This window comes from Syngnathus scovelli, chromosome 18 (assembly GCF_024217435.2).
Source record: "Syngnathus scovelli strain Florida chromosome 18, RoL_Ssco_1.2, whole genome shotgun sequence".
NCBI lineage: Eukaryota > Metazoa > Chordata > Actinopteri > Syngnathiformes > Syngnathidae > Syngnathus > Syngnathus scovelli.
Genome location: NC_090864.1, coordinates 4374877 through 4393472, shown reverse-complemented (window position 1 = coordinate 4393472; position 18596 = coordinate 4374877). Strand labels below are relative to the sequence as shown.

Here is an 18596-nt window from a genome sequence, read left to right as displayed (position 1 = left end):
CCGTGTTCCAGGTCATGCGGTTTTCTACAGTATTTAAAAGGTTATTCTTTGGCCAGAGCCTCTAGACTGTTTTTGCAATGTCTAATAGATCCAAGCAGAGATTTATTAGCCTCTTCCTTAGACCATGTTGCATCCCTTCCACCAAATGCAATGAAGAACAAACTAGCCGAAGGTCAAATTGTCCCAAACATTAATGACTTTGGTTTATTTTGCATGCTGCTGGCAGATGCTGGAATGAACAACAGGCTACTGTGAGTGCGTGTTCAGTGAGGCGATGCTAGCAGGACTGACCTCATGCTTGCCACCGGACCACGAGCCATGGTTCTCCATCTCTTCCACTATTTCATCACAGGCCTTTTCTGTGAAGACCGGGAACCAAAACACATCTGGACAAGGCTGCAGGGCAGACATACAAAGACTTATTTTTAAATCCCACCTTCACCTTGAGTTGTTCATAGTGCAATGTGAATTATTTATATGAAAAACAGATGGAGTCCATGTACGGCATTCAACCAAACTGTATTCTTGTCAGTGAAAAAAATAAAATCAAAATAAACACAAACCTCTTCCAAATAGTTTTCAGTGAAAATTTTCATGTAGTTTGGATCGATGTACTTCTCCTTCCAGTCCTGCAAAGAGTAATTCATATCAGAGGCCGTTTGTTGGACTATTTGATGACCTGAATACCAGGCAGCACTAATCCTCTAGCAGTCTCCCATGGTGCCACATGGCACGTTAGGAGTCACATCTCATGACTTGATTCTTTTCATTATGCCTGCAAAGCTTCACAGGTGGTTGCGCTTTAGCTCTGCAAATGAAAGGTAGCGGCGGTAGTTACTTACCAGGGGGTTTTCGAATATCTGCCACAAGTCACTGTTATAATGAGAAGTGTTATAATTGGCCACGGAAAGGAGCCTTCCAAAGTCGTGGCGGTTTGTTAAGTACATGAAGACTCCCTGCAGCAGACAGGAAAGAGGTCGTTACCCACCAGGCAGAAAATGCACTCTTTAAAATGTCTCTCATAAAAGTCCAGCTATACATTATTCATGCTTCTACGTAAACACAATGATTGGTTAGCACTCTACTACTTTTTTGTTTGTTTGTCTGACTTAGGTAGAGCAGAAACAGAAGCCATATAAATAATCTAAGATTATTTATGGGTGGTATAAGAGTGGCTCAGGAGGGGGCGTTCGTACGGGTGTCGGTGGCATGGGAACAGTTCAGGGTGGGTGTTGGTGAGGTGAAAGGAAGGCCAGGAGAACAGGGGATAGAGGGGGTGCAATCCCAGGAGCAATATTTCCCTTTTGGACTCAAAATCAGACTAGGCTTTGCCAGGATCATAATCGATGTCAGTTGCCAATTGGCCATCATCAAAAGTCATTTACAATGGATGAGAAGAGCCTAGTCTGATGTTGAGATGAAGCAGTTTCACAGTCAAGCATCAGGACAGGGGTCTTGAATATATAATGATTTTCAATATTCTTTCTCCTCCTTGATTCTTGGGACAGCAGATCTGGTTAAATTTCAGAACCTTCAAATCGACAACGACAAATTCATGTTCCCGAAGAAATGCACTTGTACAGAATACTTATGTATTATGAAACACTTCAGCATCCACCCAAAGATTAGAACAAGCCGAAGCTTGGAATGGCTTCTGAGTGCTAACCCGTTTGGAAATGGATCTTTCAGATAACAACAGTAATCAAAACAAATGGAAACCTTTGGGGGCCTGAGCATATGGAATGATTCCGGAGAAGGGGACTCTTTTTCTCTCTGACTGGTCTAAAACGAAGGAGAGGCATCATGTAAATAGGATAACATGAGTTATTATTTCAGATCAAGACACAGAGCAACATGAGGAAATGCGGCTGCATGGGAAAAAGAAGCAAGACTCCCTCTGAAGCGGATGCAAAAGGCTCCAAGTTGGAAATAGACCTGATGTAGTGCAGTGCACAGGTTGCATATCAACAGCTTGAAGCAATGACGACAAACAGTTTGGATGTTAAAAAGTTGAAAAACATGGATCGGGCCGTCGTCAGCTAGCGGTTAAAAACAACATGTGACCAGGAAAGACAACACATAAAGCTGACCGTTAACATGAACACAGTACCATCATGCCGTCACGACACAAAATGCATTTCAAACGTATACTAGCCATTGATCACATTCCATTGCGCTGTTGACTTTTGATAGGGTAATCATTCATAGCATTGATATTGCTCTCAAATGTCTTTTGGAGAAGCATAAATACATCAAAAGCCATCCTTACCACATCTCTGATATGTTTACACATTGCCATATCGGGGTCCAGTTTCTCAAGAACAAAGTAGTTCCTTTCTTTCAACTCCTTTCTTAGAACATCACCCTTGACCAGGTAGATATGCGCCATGTAAGGAATGTTCCACACACCCCTGGAAACAAGGCAAAATAAAACTCTTCTCGCTATTGTCACTCAAATGTGACGAGCTGACATTCATGTGGAGATTTTTTTGTTGTAATCCACGAGCCAAGGTGTGTAGTATGGCGGCGTGATGATTTAATGCTGTTTTCATTTGGCCTCGCAGGCCTTAACCTTCATGGATGGTCGGTTTTAATGTTGTCGGGGGCACTGTTTGTTCCTTTGCCCTTGTCTGGCCGCAGTTATAAAACTATTTTTTAGACACATACAAGTGACTTGAGCCAGTTAAACTTGGTACATTTGCCGGCCGTCGGTCAGGTTGAGATTTAGTGATGGTGTGCCATCTGCTAGCAATATTTTGTAGCTAGCGGTTGGTGAAGCGGCACACGCGCACATGTTCAAACATAGCATACTTACACTCGTTTTCTCTGCACAATGTCAACGTAATCTTCCGAGCGGGCGTAATAACCATCCAGACTCAACGCGCCCCAGAAGTTGGACCACAGCTTGTTGTGGCGAGTGACGAGGGGACCGATGATCTTCCTGTAGAAGAACAGTAGTGGTAAGAATGGCATAAGACTTTGTCAAGATGCTTCTCCACTTATGACACTTTTTTCATTCTTTTAATTGGTAACTTGACAAATTCCCACTCTCCCTCCAAATAACCCTGGAAGACATTTGCTTAGCATGCAATGCTCAGCTAAGGCCGTCGTGACATGTCGTTTGTGGGATACTTTCTTTGCATTTTATGGGTTGCTGAAATGAGAGGTGTTTGCATGTTTGTTTTTTTGCCTAACGCAAAGTGGCACTTCGGGGTTAGCGCTGTAGATGCTTTCGCCGTTTCCATGTGGTCGGGAAAAACAGGAAGCCGGCGTGAATTATTTTTAAACTCTCAGTCGCTCCGTTGTGACGCGCCTGTTGTTTTACCACTCGGAGAATAAATTCAAAAGTCTCATGAACTTAACAGCAACATGAGAGTTTTTTCCAGTTACCTGTTCTGCTCGATGAGGAGCTTCAGAGTCTGTGCGTTGGTGAGCATCACGTCCGAGTCGATGCTGAAGTAGAAGTCACATGTGGCATCCTGGCGACAAAGATCCCTAAAGACACCAGGCCAAAGAAAAAAAAAAGTGCATTCCTCAAAGCCAGGGTGCGCTAATATTTTGTCTGACCAACTCAATCATCAAAGGCAGTGAAACGTTTAAAGAGCCATGAACTAATCTGAGGCTTGTTTTACATACATGGCCATGTTTCTGGCCTCTCCTTGGCTGAGATTTTCTTCCGGTCCAACGACCTTTAAGCTGCTGAACACGTTCCGGTGTTCCTCCCAAAACCTCTGCATGTGCCTTTCGTGGTAAACCTCCTGACAATCGGGCATCATAAGTTAGAAAGCCATACGTAGGAAAAATGCTTGAAAACATTGTACTCATACTCACATGATTGTGGACAAAGACCTTGAGTTTATCTTTGGGATAATCCAACGTCATCAAACGTTGGAAGAACTCAGAGAGAAATGGCGTTGGGTGCTCAATGAAGACTCCGAGGAGGACATTGGGGTAGTCCTGTTGAAATTGAACACAACAGAAGAGTGACATTTCAAACATCAGGTCCGGCAAATCGCACACTATTTAGCATCCATCCATCCATCCATTTTCTGAACCGCTTAGTCCCCACGGGGGTCACGGGCGTCCCGGAGCCTATCCCAGCCATCAACGGGCAGTAGGCGGGGGACACCCTGAACTGGTTGCCAGCCAATTGCAGGGCACACAGAGACAAAGAACCATCCGCACTCGCACACACACCTAGGGACAATTTGGAGTGCTCAATCGGCCTACCAAGCATGTTTTTGGGATGTGGGAGGAAACCGGAGTGCCCGGAGAAAACCCACGCGGGGAGAACATGCAAACTCCACACAGGGAGGGCCGGAGGTGGAATCGAACTCCTAACTGCGAGGCGGACGTGCTATCCAGTGCACCACCGAGCCACCTTCACTATTTAGCATAAATCATGCAAACGTTTGACACCTCACATTAGCTCTGTTTATACTTTGAAATGGCATTCTCATCAGTCGAGCTTTTTGGTTTACATTCGTGTCGCTTTGCTGACAAGATCGAGACCATCTGGTTAAAGGTGCATTCCAATGAAATCCCGCACAGCAGAACAGGTTTGTGTCATGAAGTTCCTATTGAGATTTTTCATTTCTGCTTGCGAGTGCCACGTATGACTTTATATTTAGTCAGTTAGAAAAAAAAGGAATTAAAGAGCAAACATTTTCACGGGACCCCGCTGTGAGTCCTCACCTTACCGTGGTGGAGGGGTTTGCGTGCCCCTATGATCCTAGGAGCCATGTTGTCGGGGGCTTCATGACCCTGGTAGGGTCACCCATGGCAAACGGGTCCTAGGTGAGGGGTCAGACAAAGCACGGCTCACCCAAGCCCCTTATGATGAAAAACACAAATGGACTTTGTTTTCCCTCGCCCGGACGCGGGTCACCGGGGCCTCCCTCTGGAACCAGGCCTGGAGGCGGGGCTCGAAGGCGAGCGTCTGGTGGCCGGGCCTTCGCCCATGGGGCCCGGCCGGGCATAGCCCGAAATGGAAACGTGCGTCCCCCTTCCCATGGGCTCACCACCTGTGGGAGGGGCCGAAGGGGTCGGGTGCAATGTGAGCTGTGCGGCAGCCAAAGGAAGGGACCTTGGTGGTCTGATCCCCGGCTGCAGAAGCTGGCTCTTGGGACATGGAATGTCACCTCTCTGGCTGGAAAGGAGCCCGAGCTGGTGTGCGAGGCAGAAAGATTCCGACTAGATATAATCGGACTAGCCTCCACGCACAGTTTGGGTTCCGGTACAAGCCCTCTCGAGAGGGGCTGGACTCTCTTCCACTCTGGAGTTGCCCACGGTGAGAGGCGTCGAGCAGGTGTGGGTATACTTATTGCCCCCCGGCTGGGCGCCTGCACATTGGGGTTCACCCCGGTGAACGAGAGGGTAGCCTCCCTCCGCATTCGGGTGGGGGGACAGGTCCTGACTGTTGTTTGTGTCTATGCACCAAACGGCAGCTCAGAGTACCCACCCTTCTTGGGGTCCCTGGAGGAAGTGCTGGAGAGCGCTCCTTCTGGGGACTCTATCGTTCTACTGGGTGACTTCAATGCTCACCTGGGCAATGACAGTGAGACCTGGAAGGGCGTGATTGGGAGGAACGGCCCCCCCCGATCTGAACCCGAGCGGTGTTCTATTGTTGGACTTCTGTGCTCGACACGGATTTTCAATAATGAACACCATGTTCAAACATAAGGGTGTCCATGTGTGCACTTGGCACCAGGACACCCTAGGCCGCAGTTCGATGATCGACTTTGTAGTCGTGTCATCGGATTTGCGGCCGCATGTTTTGGACACTCGGGTGAAGAGAGGGGCGGAGCTGTCAACTGATCACCACCTGGTGGTGGGTTGGCTCCGATGGTGGGGGAAGATGCCGGTCCGACCTGGCAGACCCAAACGCTCTGTGAGGGTCTGCTGGGAACGTCTGGCAGAATCTCCTGTCAGGAAGAGCTTCAACTCCCACCTCCGGCAGAGCTTTTCCCACGTCCCGGGGGAGGCGGGGGACATTGAGTCTGAGTGGACCATGTTCCGCGCCTCCATTGTTGAGGCGGCCGACCGGATCTGTGGCCGTAAGGTCGTTGGTGCCTGTCGTGGCGGCAATCCCCGAACCCGCTGGTGGACATCGGCGGTAAGGGATGCTGTCAAGCTGAAGAAGGAGTCCTATCAGGCCGTTTTGGCCTGCGGTACTCCGGAGGCAGCTGACAGGTACCGGATGGCCAAGCGGAACGCGGCTTCGGCGGTTGCTGAGGCAAAAACCCGGGCGTGGGAGGAGTTTGGTGAGGCCATGGAGAATGACTTTCGAACGGCTTCGAGGAAATTCTGGTCCACCATCCGGCGTCTCAGGAGGGGGAAGCAGTGCAACGTCAACACTGTTTACAGTGGGGATGGCGCACTGCTGATCTCGACTCGGGACGTCGTGAGTCGGTGGGGAGAATACTTCGAAGACCTCCTCAATTCCACCTACACGCCTTCCATTGAGGAAGCAGGGCCTGGAGACTCTGAGGCGGATTCTCCAATCTCTGGGGTCGAAGTCACTGAGGTAGTTAAAAAACTCCTCGGTGGCAAGGCCCCGGGGGTGGATGAGATCCGCCCGGAGTTCTTAAAGGCTCTGGATGTTGTTGGGGTGTCATGGCTGACACCCCTCTACAACGTTGCATGGACATCGGGGACAGTGCCTCTGGATTGGCAGACTGGAGTGGTGGTTCCCCTCTTTAAGAAGGGGGACCGGAGGGTGTGTTCCAATTACAGGGGAATCACACTCCTCAGCCTCCCTGGTAAGGTCTATTCAGGGGTGCTGGAGAGGAGGGTGCGTCGGGAGGTCGAACCTCGGATTCAGGAGGAGCAGTGTGGCTTTTGTCCTGGCCGTGGAACAGTGGACCAGCTCTACACCATCGGCAGGATCCTCGAGGGTGCATGGGAGTTAGGGTTAGGGTTAGGGTTAGGGTTACCCAACCAGTCCACATGTGTTTTGTGGACTTGGAGAAGGCATTCGACCGTGTCCCTCGGGAGGTTCTGTGGAGGGTGCTTCGGGAGTACGGGGTGCCGAGCCAACTGATAAGGGCCGATGCCAGAGTCTGGTCCGCATTTCCGGCAGTAAGTCGGATTCGTTCCCAGTGAGGGTTGGACTCCGCCAAGGCTGCCCTTTGTCACCGATTCTGTTCATAATTTTTATGGACAGAATTTCTAGGCGCAGCCGAGGCGTTGAGGGGGTCCGGTTTGGGGACCTCAGCATCGCGTCTCTGCTTTTTGCAGATGACGTGGTGCTGTTGGCTTCTTCAGGCCGTGATCTCCAGCTCTCGCTGGAACGGTTCGCAGCCGAGTGTGAAGCGGTCGGGATGAGGGTCAGCACCTCCAAATCCGAGTCCATGGTCCTCGATCGGAAAAGGGTAGAATGCCCTCTCCGGATCGGGGATGAGATCCTGCCCCAAGTGGAGGAGTTCAAGTATCTTTGAGTCTTGTTCACGAGTGAGGGGAGGATGGAGCGTGAGATCGACAGGCGGATCGGTGCAGCGTCGGCAGTAATGCGGACCCTGTACCGGTCCGTTGTGGTGAAGAGAGAGCTGAGCCAAAAGGCAAAGCTCTCAATTTACCGGTCGATTTACGCTCCTACCCTCACCTATGGTCACGAGCTATGGGTCGTGACCGAAAGAACGAGATCTCGGATACAAGCGGCCAAAATGAGTTTTCTCCGCAGGATGTCCGGGCTCTCCCTTAGAGATAGGGTGAGAAGCTCGGTCATCCGGGAGAGACTCGGAGTAGAGTCGCTACTCCTCCACGTTGATAAGGAGCCAGATGAGGTGGCTCGGGCATCTTATCAGGATGCCTCCTGGACGCCTCCCTGGGGAGGTGTTCCGGGCATGTCCCACCGGTAGGAGACCCCGGGGACGACCCAGGACGCGCTGGAGAGACTATGTCTCTCAGCTGGCCTGGGAACGCCTTGGGATCCCCCGGGATGAGCTGGATGAAGTGGCTGGGGAGAGGGAAGTCTGGGAGTCCCTCCTAAAGCTGCTGCCCCCGCGACCCGACCCCGGATAAGCGGAAGAAGATGGATGGATGGATGGATGGATGGATGGACATTTTCACGGGAAAATCTCCTTCCGCCACCAAAGTTCACCCCAGTCTGCAATCCGTGACCAGTTCATAGCAAGACTCTGGGACAGGAATGAAAAGGGATGCAAGCCGAGGCATATAATTTGAAGGTTTGCAATGTCTGGCTTTAAGGCACACGATGGGAGTCTTAAGAATTCTGCCAATGTGTAAGGAGGGAAGGAAAATAAAAGTAACCCTGAAGCAGACCAGTGTCGACAGTGTTTTTACACAAAATAAAGCATTGGGATGTGGTTGCAGAGCTTGTTATTGTCTTTGGCACTAAAACTCAAATTGTATACAACAATTTCTTAGCAAAAGCACACAAAGTTATCTATGTATATGTGTATATCCTCAAAATCACCATTAGATTCATTATTGTTTTGAATCAGCTTCAACTATTTAGAGACACTATTTTTTCATGGGTGTCACATGGCTCTTAAAAGAAATATTGTAAATCACTGTTGAGCAGTTCTCTTAATGTGATGTTAAATAAAAAACTGGATCCGTATGCTCCGCTTCCAAATGCGGTCATCATTAAGCAGACACGTAACTTGAAATGTTTCCAAGTTCCTGCCATTGCATACGTTGGCGCTTTTGGCTGAACTCTGTGACATATTTTCCACATGAGCACTCTAACTGGAGACAAAAACCTATACTGAGCAGCCCACAAAAAAGGAAGGCCGGTCAGCAGTGACACCCCTTTAAATGAACCCTTCAGAAAACCACGCAAGCCATATCCTGCACCACAGCCGTGCCGGGCTTTCTCTTGCCTGAGTAATTTCCCTTGCTCTTATGCTCTTTTAAGATGATCCAAAGGGTCTAGTACAGGGGTGGGCAAACTTTTTGACTTGCGGGCCGAATTGGGTTCTAAATTTTGACCGGGGGGCCGAACCAGGAGCAGATGGATGTAGTGTTTGTGTGAAGTAATATAAACGACCTGTAAAGGTCATTGCATAAAAGGTTTTGGCCTTTAGTAGGTAGTAAAGCATGGATATTCAAAACAAGTTTTTTGAAAACAAATGCATTTATTAACAGCATTAAAAAAAAAAACATCCCTAAAAAACTGCTATCAGTGATTCTCATAAAATACGACACTGTTATTATGAATAACAGTCTCCATCACTTCAGTGCCTGCAGGTCAGATTAATGAAAGATGTATGTTTATCTTATGAGATCACATCAAACGGCAAACATTTTGACCAAATATATCATCTTGAAGAATCGGTGAAAGCATACATCCAAATAAAGTAATCAAAACGGCAACACGGTGAGGGGTATCTGAAAATCAGAGCAGAGTTTTAACTCACAAACACCTGGTAACAGAAGTGAGGAAACGGAAAACACTTCCTTAAAGTAAGCCTTAAGAACTTTAAAGGTTAAGATTAGTCACAAACAGGTGGTGCATCAATGTCCTTGAGCATCCTGCATTGTTTGAAAATGAGAATGGTCGCTAGTTTCAATCCCTGCTATTTGTACAGATCATATTCAAAATGCATTTTTTTACAACAAACTTGAAAGCCTCCCCTTCATTTTCAGTGTTCATTTGATGTTGATGTTCATGTGGCTGAACGTCACGTCGCGTACGTCGAGCCAAATTGGCCACTCTTTTTAAACACTCGGCACTCAGTGTCCACCTTGCTTTTCCTTGGGCGACTCATTTTAATGGAAGGATTCCAGGGGAAGGTTTGTGGGTGGCTTTAGCGTAAAACTGGATCCGAAAACTCGGCGCGCAAATTACAAGAATGCTGTCGTCACAGCCCACGCTCTAAATTCGGCACTGCTACAAATAGAGCGCGAGTGCGCCATTTCCGTACTACTGAGTACGTACACGCACTTGTGAGTGTGCACCGAGCTTTCTGACACGGCTTCCGGTAGTAAATGGGCAGGCGAGTGGTTCCCCATCTACTGGGGAAACGCAGTCATTGCAGGCAAAATGACCGAAAAAAAAAAGTTTAATAATACAATTTATTTAGGGTTGGCGGGCCGGATTAAACGGTCCCGCGGGCCGGATGTGGCCCGCGGGCCGTAGTTTGCCCATATCTGGTCTAGTAGGTAGGTCTATTATTTCTGCAAAGAGGGCGTGGGTGGCAGCAATAGTCTTGCTTATCTATTGCAATAGGACAATCAGCACCTTACTCAGACTGTCTAGACCAGTTTCCCAACCACTGTGCCGCGGCACACTGGTGTGCCGTGAGAGACGTTCAGCTGTGCCGTGGGACTGTCCAATATTAATTACGGAGCGCATTGTAAACAGGATCGCCAAACCACTGGTCAGTTCGCGCAAGGCCTGGTCAGCGACTTGCTAATCGTGCATGTGTGGAGAATCGGAGAATCTTGAGATTTCATTATGTGTCGATATGATTGTATTGTATCGGCACATATTCAGTTTATGTGTGTGTTGCTGTGTGCTTTTGCTAACGGTGACAGACACTATGACGGTTGTGGTGCGTTTGTGGTCCGATGGAAATCAGAGGATGCAGTTCAACCAGAGAACCTGGATTGGTTATTTTTCACATACGTAAAATAAGCAGTCAAGTCGAGACTCCTCGACTGTGATAGCCACTCAGCTGCTGTCAGAACAGCAGAGCGTCTTTAAAAGTGACTTTGTTCTTATTGTTGCAATATTTATAGATCTAGTCTAAAACAGTAAACAAAATCACGTTGATTCTTTTATTTTAATCACAATCACTTTAAATAGTTTATTTCTTACACCGTCTAAAACCTTTTTAAAAAACGGTCACTTTTATTTAAAAAAAGGAATACAATTTAAAGAATATTTAGTATTTATTTCTATTAAATTATTCGACTCTCCATACATATATAGGGATAGGACTCTACGTGTTTCGTTGTAATATAACTGATTTTAATATAGGAGCTTAACAGATTTTTGTTGGCGGTGTGCCGTGAGATTTTTTCCAATGAAAAGGTGTGCCATGAATGAAAAAAAGGTTGGGAAACACTGGTCTAGACCACAGGTGTCAAACTCAAGGCCCGGGGGCCAGATGCGGCCCGCCACATCATTTTATGTGGCCCGCGAAGATAAATTGTGCATCAAATTCGTGTCATTACTAGAATTGCAAATTGTCTTCAGTTTTAATATCTGTTTTTTTTTAAATATTTGACCAGTTTTTACTCGTCTGATTTGAAAACGAGTTATTTGTCAGTTAGTTTTGTAGCTTTTGCAGTATATAGTAATATGAGATGCTCATACATTTATTTGGGTTGACAGTCATAATGGCCCTCTGAAAGAAGCTATGACTGCAATGCGGCCTGCAAAAAAAATGAGTTTGACACCCCTGGTCTAGACAGATGGCTGGCAGGCAGTGTTTCATCCTTTCCTTACAGCCTCGAGGAGGTGTGTTGACGATAAATGTTCCGCGAGGCCGATGGGAAGAAAAATGGGACCTACTTTCAACTGAGAAATATCCACGACATCATCGTCACAGTGGCTGCAGCCGTGTTCATAGTTCCATGTGTTGGGCACGTAGTTGGCCAAGTAGTTCAAGTAGATCTGCGTGGGAGGGAACTCAGAGCTGGTTATGGATGATTAATGATGGCATAAGCAGCAATTTCAGCATTTTTCCTGGGTCAGTAGATTTATTTTAATATGGCCGTAACTTGCTAAAAATGTTGCATCTTAAAATTACACAGTAAAGTGCCAGTCGAGGCCATTTATATGGGAGATGCTGAGCACACAATTCTCAGTTTCAGCAAATTATAATATTTTGATTGTGAACTCGGAGAGACTCAGCTATGGCTATCCTGCTTGGATTGGTGTCAAGTTTTCTACCATTTTAAGTTTATTCTGCAGATGTTTGAAACTGGTTAGAATGACTCAACAGTTTTGGCTCAGGAGCATCAGTGCTGTCTTTGACCGTCCCTTTCAATCTACTGCAAGCATAACTCGTTGAAGTCATTTGTGACTCACTTTGGTGTTCCCGTTGCCATGGACAACCACTGGCAGAGAATCGTACACCGTGTTTCTCACTCTCACACGGTTGGTTCCAAATTTGAGAAGCACTTCGTCTGCCAAAAGCGGGAACACGAGATACATCAGAGCAGGTTACGGAAATTGACATAACGTATGGACAAATAGTGCAGTGCTTTATTGCTTGAAGAATAAAGAGCCAAAACACCACACATTAGTAAGAAACGGAACTTTCTGGAATTTCTCACCGATTGCCCCGTGCAGGTTCTGGAAAATCTGGCACTTGTGGTCTAGCGTCATGTTGAGAGTGTCCTAACAGATAAATTATGTCTCGTTTGGCTGAGGAAATGTCATTATTGTCATCTAATCATTGGAGTTTTCAATGCTTACTCTTTGTAGTGGATCCACAAATATTTTCGTGTAGAAGAGTTGGTCATCATCATTGTCATGAAGGTTCCACTGGGAAACTATTCGGTTGATGTATGGGGCATAGCCAATTATTCCTGCAAGTGATAAACAGCGAGAGAATTAAAAACATATATGTATAACCTGCAACCAGTTGGAGTCAAGTATGTCAGAAAGGACTATAAAGTCCACCAAGTATTTCACCATATGATTTAAAAGTCTGACAGGAGGGCACAGAGGGCATTGTGTGCTAATAAAAAAAGTTAAAGTCCCAATGATCGTCACACACACATCTGAGTGTGGTGAAATTTGTCCTCCGCATTTAATCCATCCCTATGTGATTTAGATCCATCCCCTGGAGGAGAGGGGAGCAGTGAGCAGCAGCGCGCTCGGGAATTGTTTGGTGAACTAACCTCCCAATTCCAACCCTTGATGCTGAGTGGCAAGCTGGGAGGCAAAGGGTCCCATTTTTATAGTCCTGGGTATGACCCAGCCGGGGTTTGAACCCACAACCTTCCAGTCTCAGGGCGGACACTCTACCACTAGGCCACTGAGCTGGTTAAAATACATCTAAATGGATGTTATCATGGCAATCTCTCTTCCCGTCTGTTCTATACTGTCCCAGGGACGCTGACCACATGGACTGATTGTAGGGTTGAGACTATCATTTAGAAAAGCCTACGGCAACTGTAAACAAGTCGCCATGTCAGTTGATGGGATGTTGGATCGAATGATTCCCAACTCTGTGACGTTATGGTAAAAACCCCGTAGATTGGTTCCTAAAGCTTAAAGCTTTGTTATGTAGTTTATTTTTCATGACATTGTTGGTCTACTGAAACAAATGCGGATCTTGATTCCAATCCAGCAAAACTCTACTTCAGTGAAGAAGATCAAACGTTAAAATGTTCACTTTGGTAGGAGCCATGAGAATGCTGGCCTACCCAGCAATTTCAGAAAAACAACGGCACATTAGGGGAGCCAAGGCAAAGCCACATGTCATGTCGCTGAAAACTAAGCTAAAAGTAGTCTATGATCAGAGCGAAGGCGGCCAGGCCACAGTATGGGATGTCGCAGCATGTTGATGACCATGACAAAAGCAGTCATTATGTCTCCTGGATACATAGCAGGACCCAATCAATATTTTTTAGTGCTTTTTTTTTTTTTTTTTTCTTGCTTTGAGTTACCCAAATCTTGGTGTGCAAAATAACTGTCTTTCACTATATAATTCCAAGCATTTTCCTATATTATTAAAGTAACGCTTAAAAGTCGTTGGGCAAGTATGTCACGCGAATGAACTTATCTCCGTTCCGAAAAACAGCCATGGCAATCAAAATATACGTTAGTTTTAAAGCAAGCTATCATGATATACATTTTGTGGTTTCATGTTTAAAACACACACGTGTTTGTTGGCATTCCTTGGAGCCGTCCTACCACTTAAATGTTGAACTTGTCTCGAGTCGTTGCAGTGATAAGCGGTCTCCCCACAATAAACTGTCGATTATGCTTCATCTGATTTTATTGTCAGGGAAAGGGTCCATAAAAGGCTTGAGGCTGAAGTGGGTGTGACGGGATTGTAAGGCAAATAAGCACAGCTTGACACTCTCTTGCATCATCCTGTCTGGTCAACATCATCTTGGCAAAAGCATTTCCAAATACAATGCACATTCTGAGCATACTTTGAATGTTTTGCAACCCACCTCCTGAGCTGAGGTAGCGCTTGCCGCTGCGGACCGACGGGTACTTGTCAGCCAATCGCTTATCTGGCCATATCACTCCCTCTGCAGCAAAAATGACTTTGTGATTGGCTTGCTGGAACTTCCTGAGAATCTCCTCTGGTCCCCCGGCAAAGATAAGATCGTAGCTAGAATGGAGAAATGGGTATGGTGAAAAGCAGACAGAAGCTTATTTTCTCTGTTTAAGGTCAGCTCGTCACCACTTTGGGCCCTTCTTGCTCCAGGTAGATACAAATCTTTTCTCAAACAAGAGGACATTCTTCACATCAGCAAGCATTCCTTCAATGACCTTTCGTCAAGCCGTGTTGATGCTTGCTGTGACAAATGGGAGGAATTGTGCCTAACTGTTTACACATGACGACTTGGGAACTCCAGAGCTTCCTCAGACTCAAACCTACATTGAGTCCCAATACATTTATGTACTGTAGACTTGCAGAACATTAAAGATGTCTCTGTGGGATTATAATTGTCAGTGTTCCAAACCGTATTGACACGGTTTGTCAACTCGTAAATCATCTAGCATGCAATGCGAGTTGCTTTGCACCACAATAACACAATAACACCAATAACACCTTGGAATCTGCAGAAACGCCTCTCTCGGAAAGCTTTCCAAGTAATTATTGCTGTCAGTGGCGTGATAGAGCCAGACCTGATGTGGGTATTTAAAATAAATTAAAGACGATATCCTCCCTCGAGCTCAAATCTCAAAATGCTACATACCTATCTACAAAGAGGACCACAAGGTCATCCTGGTCAGCTAGACCTTCCATGGCCTCCTTCAGTAGTCTGACCTTTTGTCCTCCACCGATAGAGCGTCCAACATCACCGCCCTTCCATTGTTCTCCCATTCCCAACACCTGCGACAGGAGTCAAGTCAAATAAATAGGGACACATTTTTGAATGGACCAAGTTTAATTACTTGCTTGCATGGTGCCAATGTAGCATTGTTAATTGAACATCTCTCACCTTCACAGTGTAGTTGAAATAGTTTGCAGATTGCATGAAGCGGACAAAGCCATCTGTTTCTTCTGTTGCCACGGTTAGCACAAGCAATTTTTCTGGAGGGGAAAGAAAAACAGCTGATTGATTCGCTTAGAATGCTAAACTCTGCGTGTCAAAAGCAATATAACAGAGCGACTCTTGGACTTCTGATGTAGCGCAGTGTAGGAAGGTAATCTTCCCATTTGCATCTAGGAAACACATTATCTGTGCTGTCATGCTGCTCTGTAACAGATTGGAAACAAATGGCTCCAATATGCTTTGTACAGTATTTGCTGACAGGGGATCTGGAATTTCTTCCCGTGAATGTAACTTGCAACTAAATCACAGAAAATGCACGTTACTGCAGATGATGCAATGCTTTCAGTCGATGGCAATTTTGTTGATGTTCACTTACTCTCCTGTGGATCTGTGTTTGCTTGGCCAGCGTGAACTATTTTTGTATGTCTATGTCCACTGTTTGAGATAAAACAACAAGTGGTTGTTTTCTGTACAAACAGCTACCTGCTGTGGCAGAAAACAACAGAATGGGCCGCTGAGTAAATTTGAGGACGGGGGCAGATAAATAATGAGCTCCTGAAGGTCCCACGGAGAATTCAAATTGACACAGGTGCAAGACAGTGACCCTTTGACATCCTGGCTCTTGTGAGAAGATGACCCAGGCAGAAAACACTTTCAGCGTGTTCCCAGAAGAGCTTCGGCTCAAGATGTTTGGACAACTCCCTGACATGGTCTGTTCATGTAATTACAGACAGATAAGTCAGCTGATGCGATTAAAGGGAATTTACTGGCCAGTATCTGTACTTTGCAGTGGCCATCATGCTTTACTAGCCACTTTAATTGAAAATAAATGGGCTCATCATGTCAATTAGTAAGAGTTAAGCTGACACTTTCCACCGGGTATCTCATTTTTCTCCATGTAAACACAAAGGTGAACATCGTCTTGGTTCTAAAAACATGTAACAAACACTTTTCAACTACAGAGACAAGACATTTTTGGTGAGTCTCAGATGTTCCATACACAGTTTTTGTTGGAACCTAAGAAGTTGTCAGGAAAGAAATAACTTTTGGACAAATAGCTTCTCGGTCAGACTAAACACAAGGTGTCCACAGAAAGGAAGGCATTGGATTTCGAGCTGCTCAACACCCCCCCCCCCCCCCCCCCCCCCCCCCCCACACACACACACACACATACGCACTCTTTCACTGTACCGCATTTATCAAAAGTAAACGTTTCACACTTTGATGCATAGACGGTGTGACTCACAGGTTCACGCGAAAGCCACCTCGGCGGGCGGAAATGCAAAGCATGGGAACGTCTTCATGAGAATAACAGAATATTTCCTGTTTGACAAGACGTCGGAGTTTTTTTTTCCCCCCATTTGAATGTTTTGAAGTGATATGCATCCTCTTACATGTGAATTAAGTTTGTAACAAATCTGCAACACAAGTCGCATGCAGCTACTGTAAACCGAGCACTGCATGTGTTTGCAATTATCTTGGCTTAACCGACAATGGGAGACCGAACGAACCAGATTGCCAACTGCCCTGACATTGTTTTGGTTATCCACTGCGCAAGAAATAACGTTTATTTTCAAATTAAAAAGTCATTGCAGTTAACGGAATAGCAGCAAGACCATAACGAACGACGTGACTGAATTGCTGGAAAATGCTTTCATAGCAATTTGAGAATGTCTTTTGTTGGCTGTGTTCACTGCAAGATTTAATTTTCACGTTAGATAGTCATTCAAAAAATTTCTCTCACTTTTTGGAAGGATATTTGATTCAAAAAATCGAATGGCCCTGACGTTGTGCAATTTGGTATTGGACTGAAACTGTTTTTTGAAAGTCTGTTTAAATGGAAACTTGTAAAAAAAATCAGACAATACAGTACATATTTGTCTGAAAAAGGAGACGCTGGACAGACATTTTGGGCGAACTCCTGGCGGTGTTCAGATGTATGATTACAGGCGTTGTCTGCCAAAAGGGTTGTTGCTGTGTTAGAAAAGGACTTGGAGACAATGGAGAACGTGATTATACATTTTCAACAGAACCAAAGGTGGAGTTTCCGTTTCTGTAAATTACAGTTGACAAATTTGCACTGTTCAGGAAAAGTTGTCAATTTAGTAAGCTGAGGGTTTGTCGCAGTCAACCACAAACATTAACACCACTATTCAAAATTAACTTTTTTGTTGAGTTTTCATCCATTTTTTGGTTCGGCTTAGCTATTTATCGCATTATTGTTAGTCGTAGACATTCTGGGTGTTAATTCAAAATGCTGAATCGTGGTTATATGCTCAGAAGTGTTGTCCATAAGGTCAGTTGAAGTCAGTCAAAGGTTTCATTCAGGCAGTCAGTGTGCTGTGGCGGGGCATCACTGTTACTTTCCAAAACGGGCCTAGCCAACAGGTGGCCTGCCTGACCCTGTAGAATCGAGCCCATTGTGCCTCCAAGTCATAGAGGAGCAGTGTGCTGGCGAATACTCGCGCCTAGGTGGCATTTAGCCGACAGCCAAGTGCGCCCTTCAAACTTTGCAGCCAGCATAATAACACATCGTTTGCAAGCGGCTGCCACGCTTCTCATAATTTTGCCCCTGGAGGGTGTATTAACTCAACTTTTATGGGCTTGCTATGTTGATTTGGCATCACTTTTAAGCATGGGTGGGGAAACCTGCAGTAATTGTACCATAAAAGTACTTTTAAGCATTTGATAAGGTCTGCCATGCAATTCTAAATATAAATGCAGGGGTACCTTGTGTTCAACGATAAAGTGCCATTTCACAATAAACTGTGTGTTTTGTTGACTATTGATCAAGTTTCAGCATGTGACCCACTGTTGGACCGGACCCCTCAGTTTGACTAACCAAAGTGGCCTTAGGCATTGGTAGCCTGTTGCAGGAGCAATAAAAAGTCATAAAAGTTAAGCGCTTCTGTGCTGTGTTGACATATCTCAAACCTGCATCGCATGCACAATGCTAGTAGTAGAAAGAAATTGTTACCGTGGAGCTTCTTACCATTGGGAATAGGCGCAAGACCCTGTGGAGTGTCAGTAGGCATGACCGCTTTTGCACACCGCATCCAGTAGGAAAACACAATGCAAAACTTGAGGTACTCCATCCCTGTTAAAGTGCGTCGTCCCAAATGAGGCGGACTAGAGTTGACCTTACTTAATTGCCTTCAAGCCCGGCACGAGGCAGTCCCAGTCACAAGCAAAACCCCAGAGGATTCTTTTCTTTTTTTGACTACACGCTCTCACAATAAGAAATTTAAGAAGTACAGCAGTAATATTGAGGGGATGGGGGGGGGGGGGGGGGGGGGGGATAGATCCAGCTGATGCAGCTGATGCAGCGTTGCACGGTCCAGATGGAGCGACAGCGTGTCGTAAGGCTCGGATGACGAGGGAGGGAAGATTGTAGCGGTGCCTAACACGCCGACGTCCTGCGTGAAAGTGTGTCC

General features: G+C 46.0%; 1 protein-coding gene and 1 long non-coding RNA gene across 3 annotated transcripts in view; one reads left to right on the top strand and one right to left on the bottom strand.

Annotated features, from left to right (window-relative positions):
• LOC125985937 (uncharacterized) overlaps nucleotides 1-339 on the top strand; it is a 22046-nt gene extending 21707 nt beyond the window's left edge. Inside the window, exon 3 of the long non-coding RNA XR_007487503.2 lies at nucleotides 227-339. This is a non-coding gene — a long non-coding RNA (uncharacterized lncRNA). The remainder of the gene's footprint in view (nucleotides 1-226) is intronic.
• plod2 (procollagen-lysine, 2-oxoglutarate 5-dioxygenase 2) overlaps nucleotides 1-18596 on the bottom strand; it is a 23222-nt gene extending 4626 nt beyond the window's left edge. Inside the window, exons 1-17 of one of the 2 annotated variants that reach the window (XM_049749159.2) lie at nucleotides 18155-18596; nucleotides 15109-15200; nucleotides 14863-14999; nucleotides 14107-14270; nucleotides 12395-12507; nucleotides 12253-12316; nucleotides 12005-12102; nucleotides 11486-11587; nucleotides 3832-3957; nucleotides 3637-3758; nucleotides 3391-3495; nucleotides 2816-2941; nucleotides 2270-2411; nucleotides 1720-1782; nucleotides 843-956; nucleotides 564-629; nucleotides 292-396 (exon numbers count right to left, since the gene is read on the bottom strand). In XM_049749159.2, the coding sequence (XP_049605116.1) occupies nucleotides 292-396; nucleotides 564-629; nucleotides 843-956; nucleotides 1720-1782; nucleotides 2270-2411; nucleotides 2816-2941; nucleotides 3391-3495; nucleotides 3637-3758; nucleotides 3832-3957; nucleotides 11486-11587; nucleotides 12005-12102; nucleotides 12253-12316; nucleotides 12395-12507; nucleotides 14107-14270; nucleotides 14863-14999; nucleotides 15109-15200; nucleotides 18155-18257 (1842 nt within the window). In that variant the 5' untranslated portion in view covers nucleotides 18258-18596. The remainder of the gene's footprint in view (nucleotides 1-291; nucleotides 397-563; nucleotides 630-842; nucleotides 957-1719; nucleotides 1783-2269; nucleotides 2412-2815; nucleotides 2942-3390; nucleotides 3496-3636; nucleotides 3759-3831; nucleotides 3958-11485; nucleotides 11588-12004; nucleotides 12103-12252; nucleotides 12317-12394; nucleotides 12508-14106; nucleotides 14271-14862; nucleotides 15000-15108; nucleotides 15201-18154) is intronic. The other variant, XM_049749160.2, reaches the window with a different exon arrangement.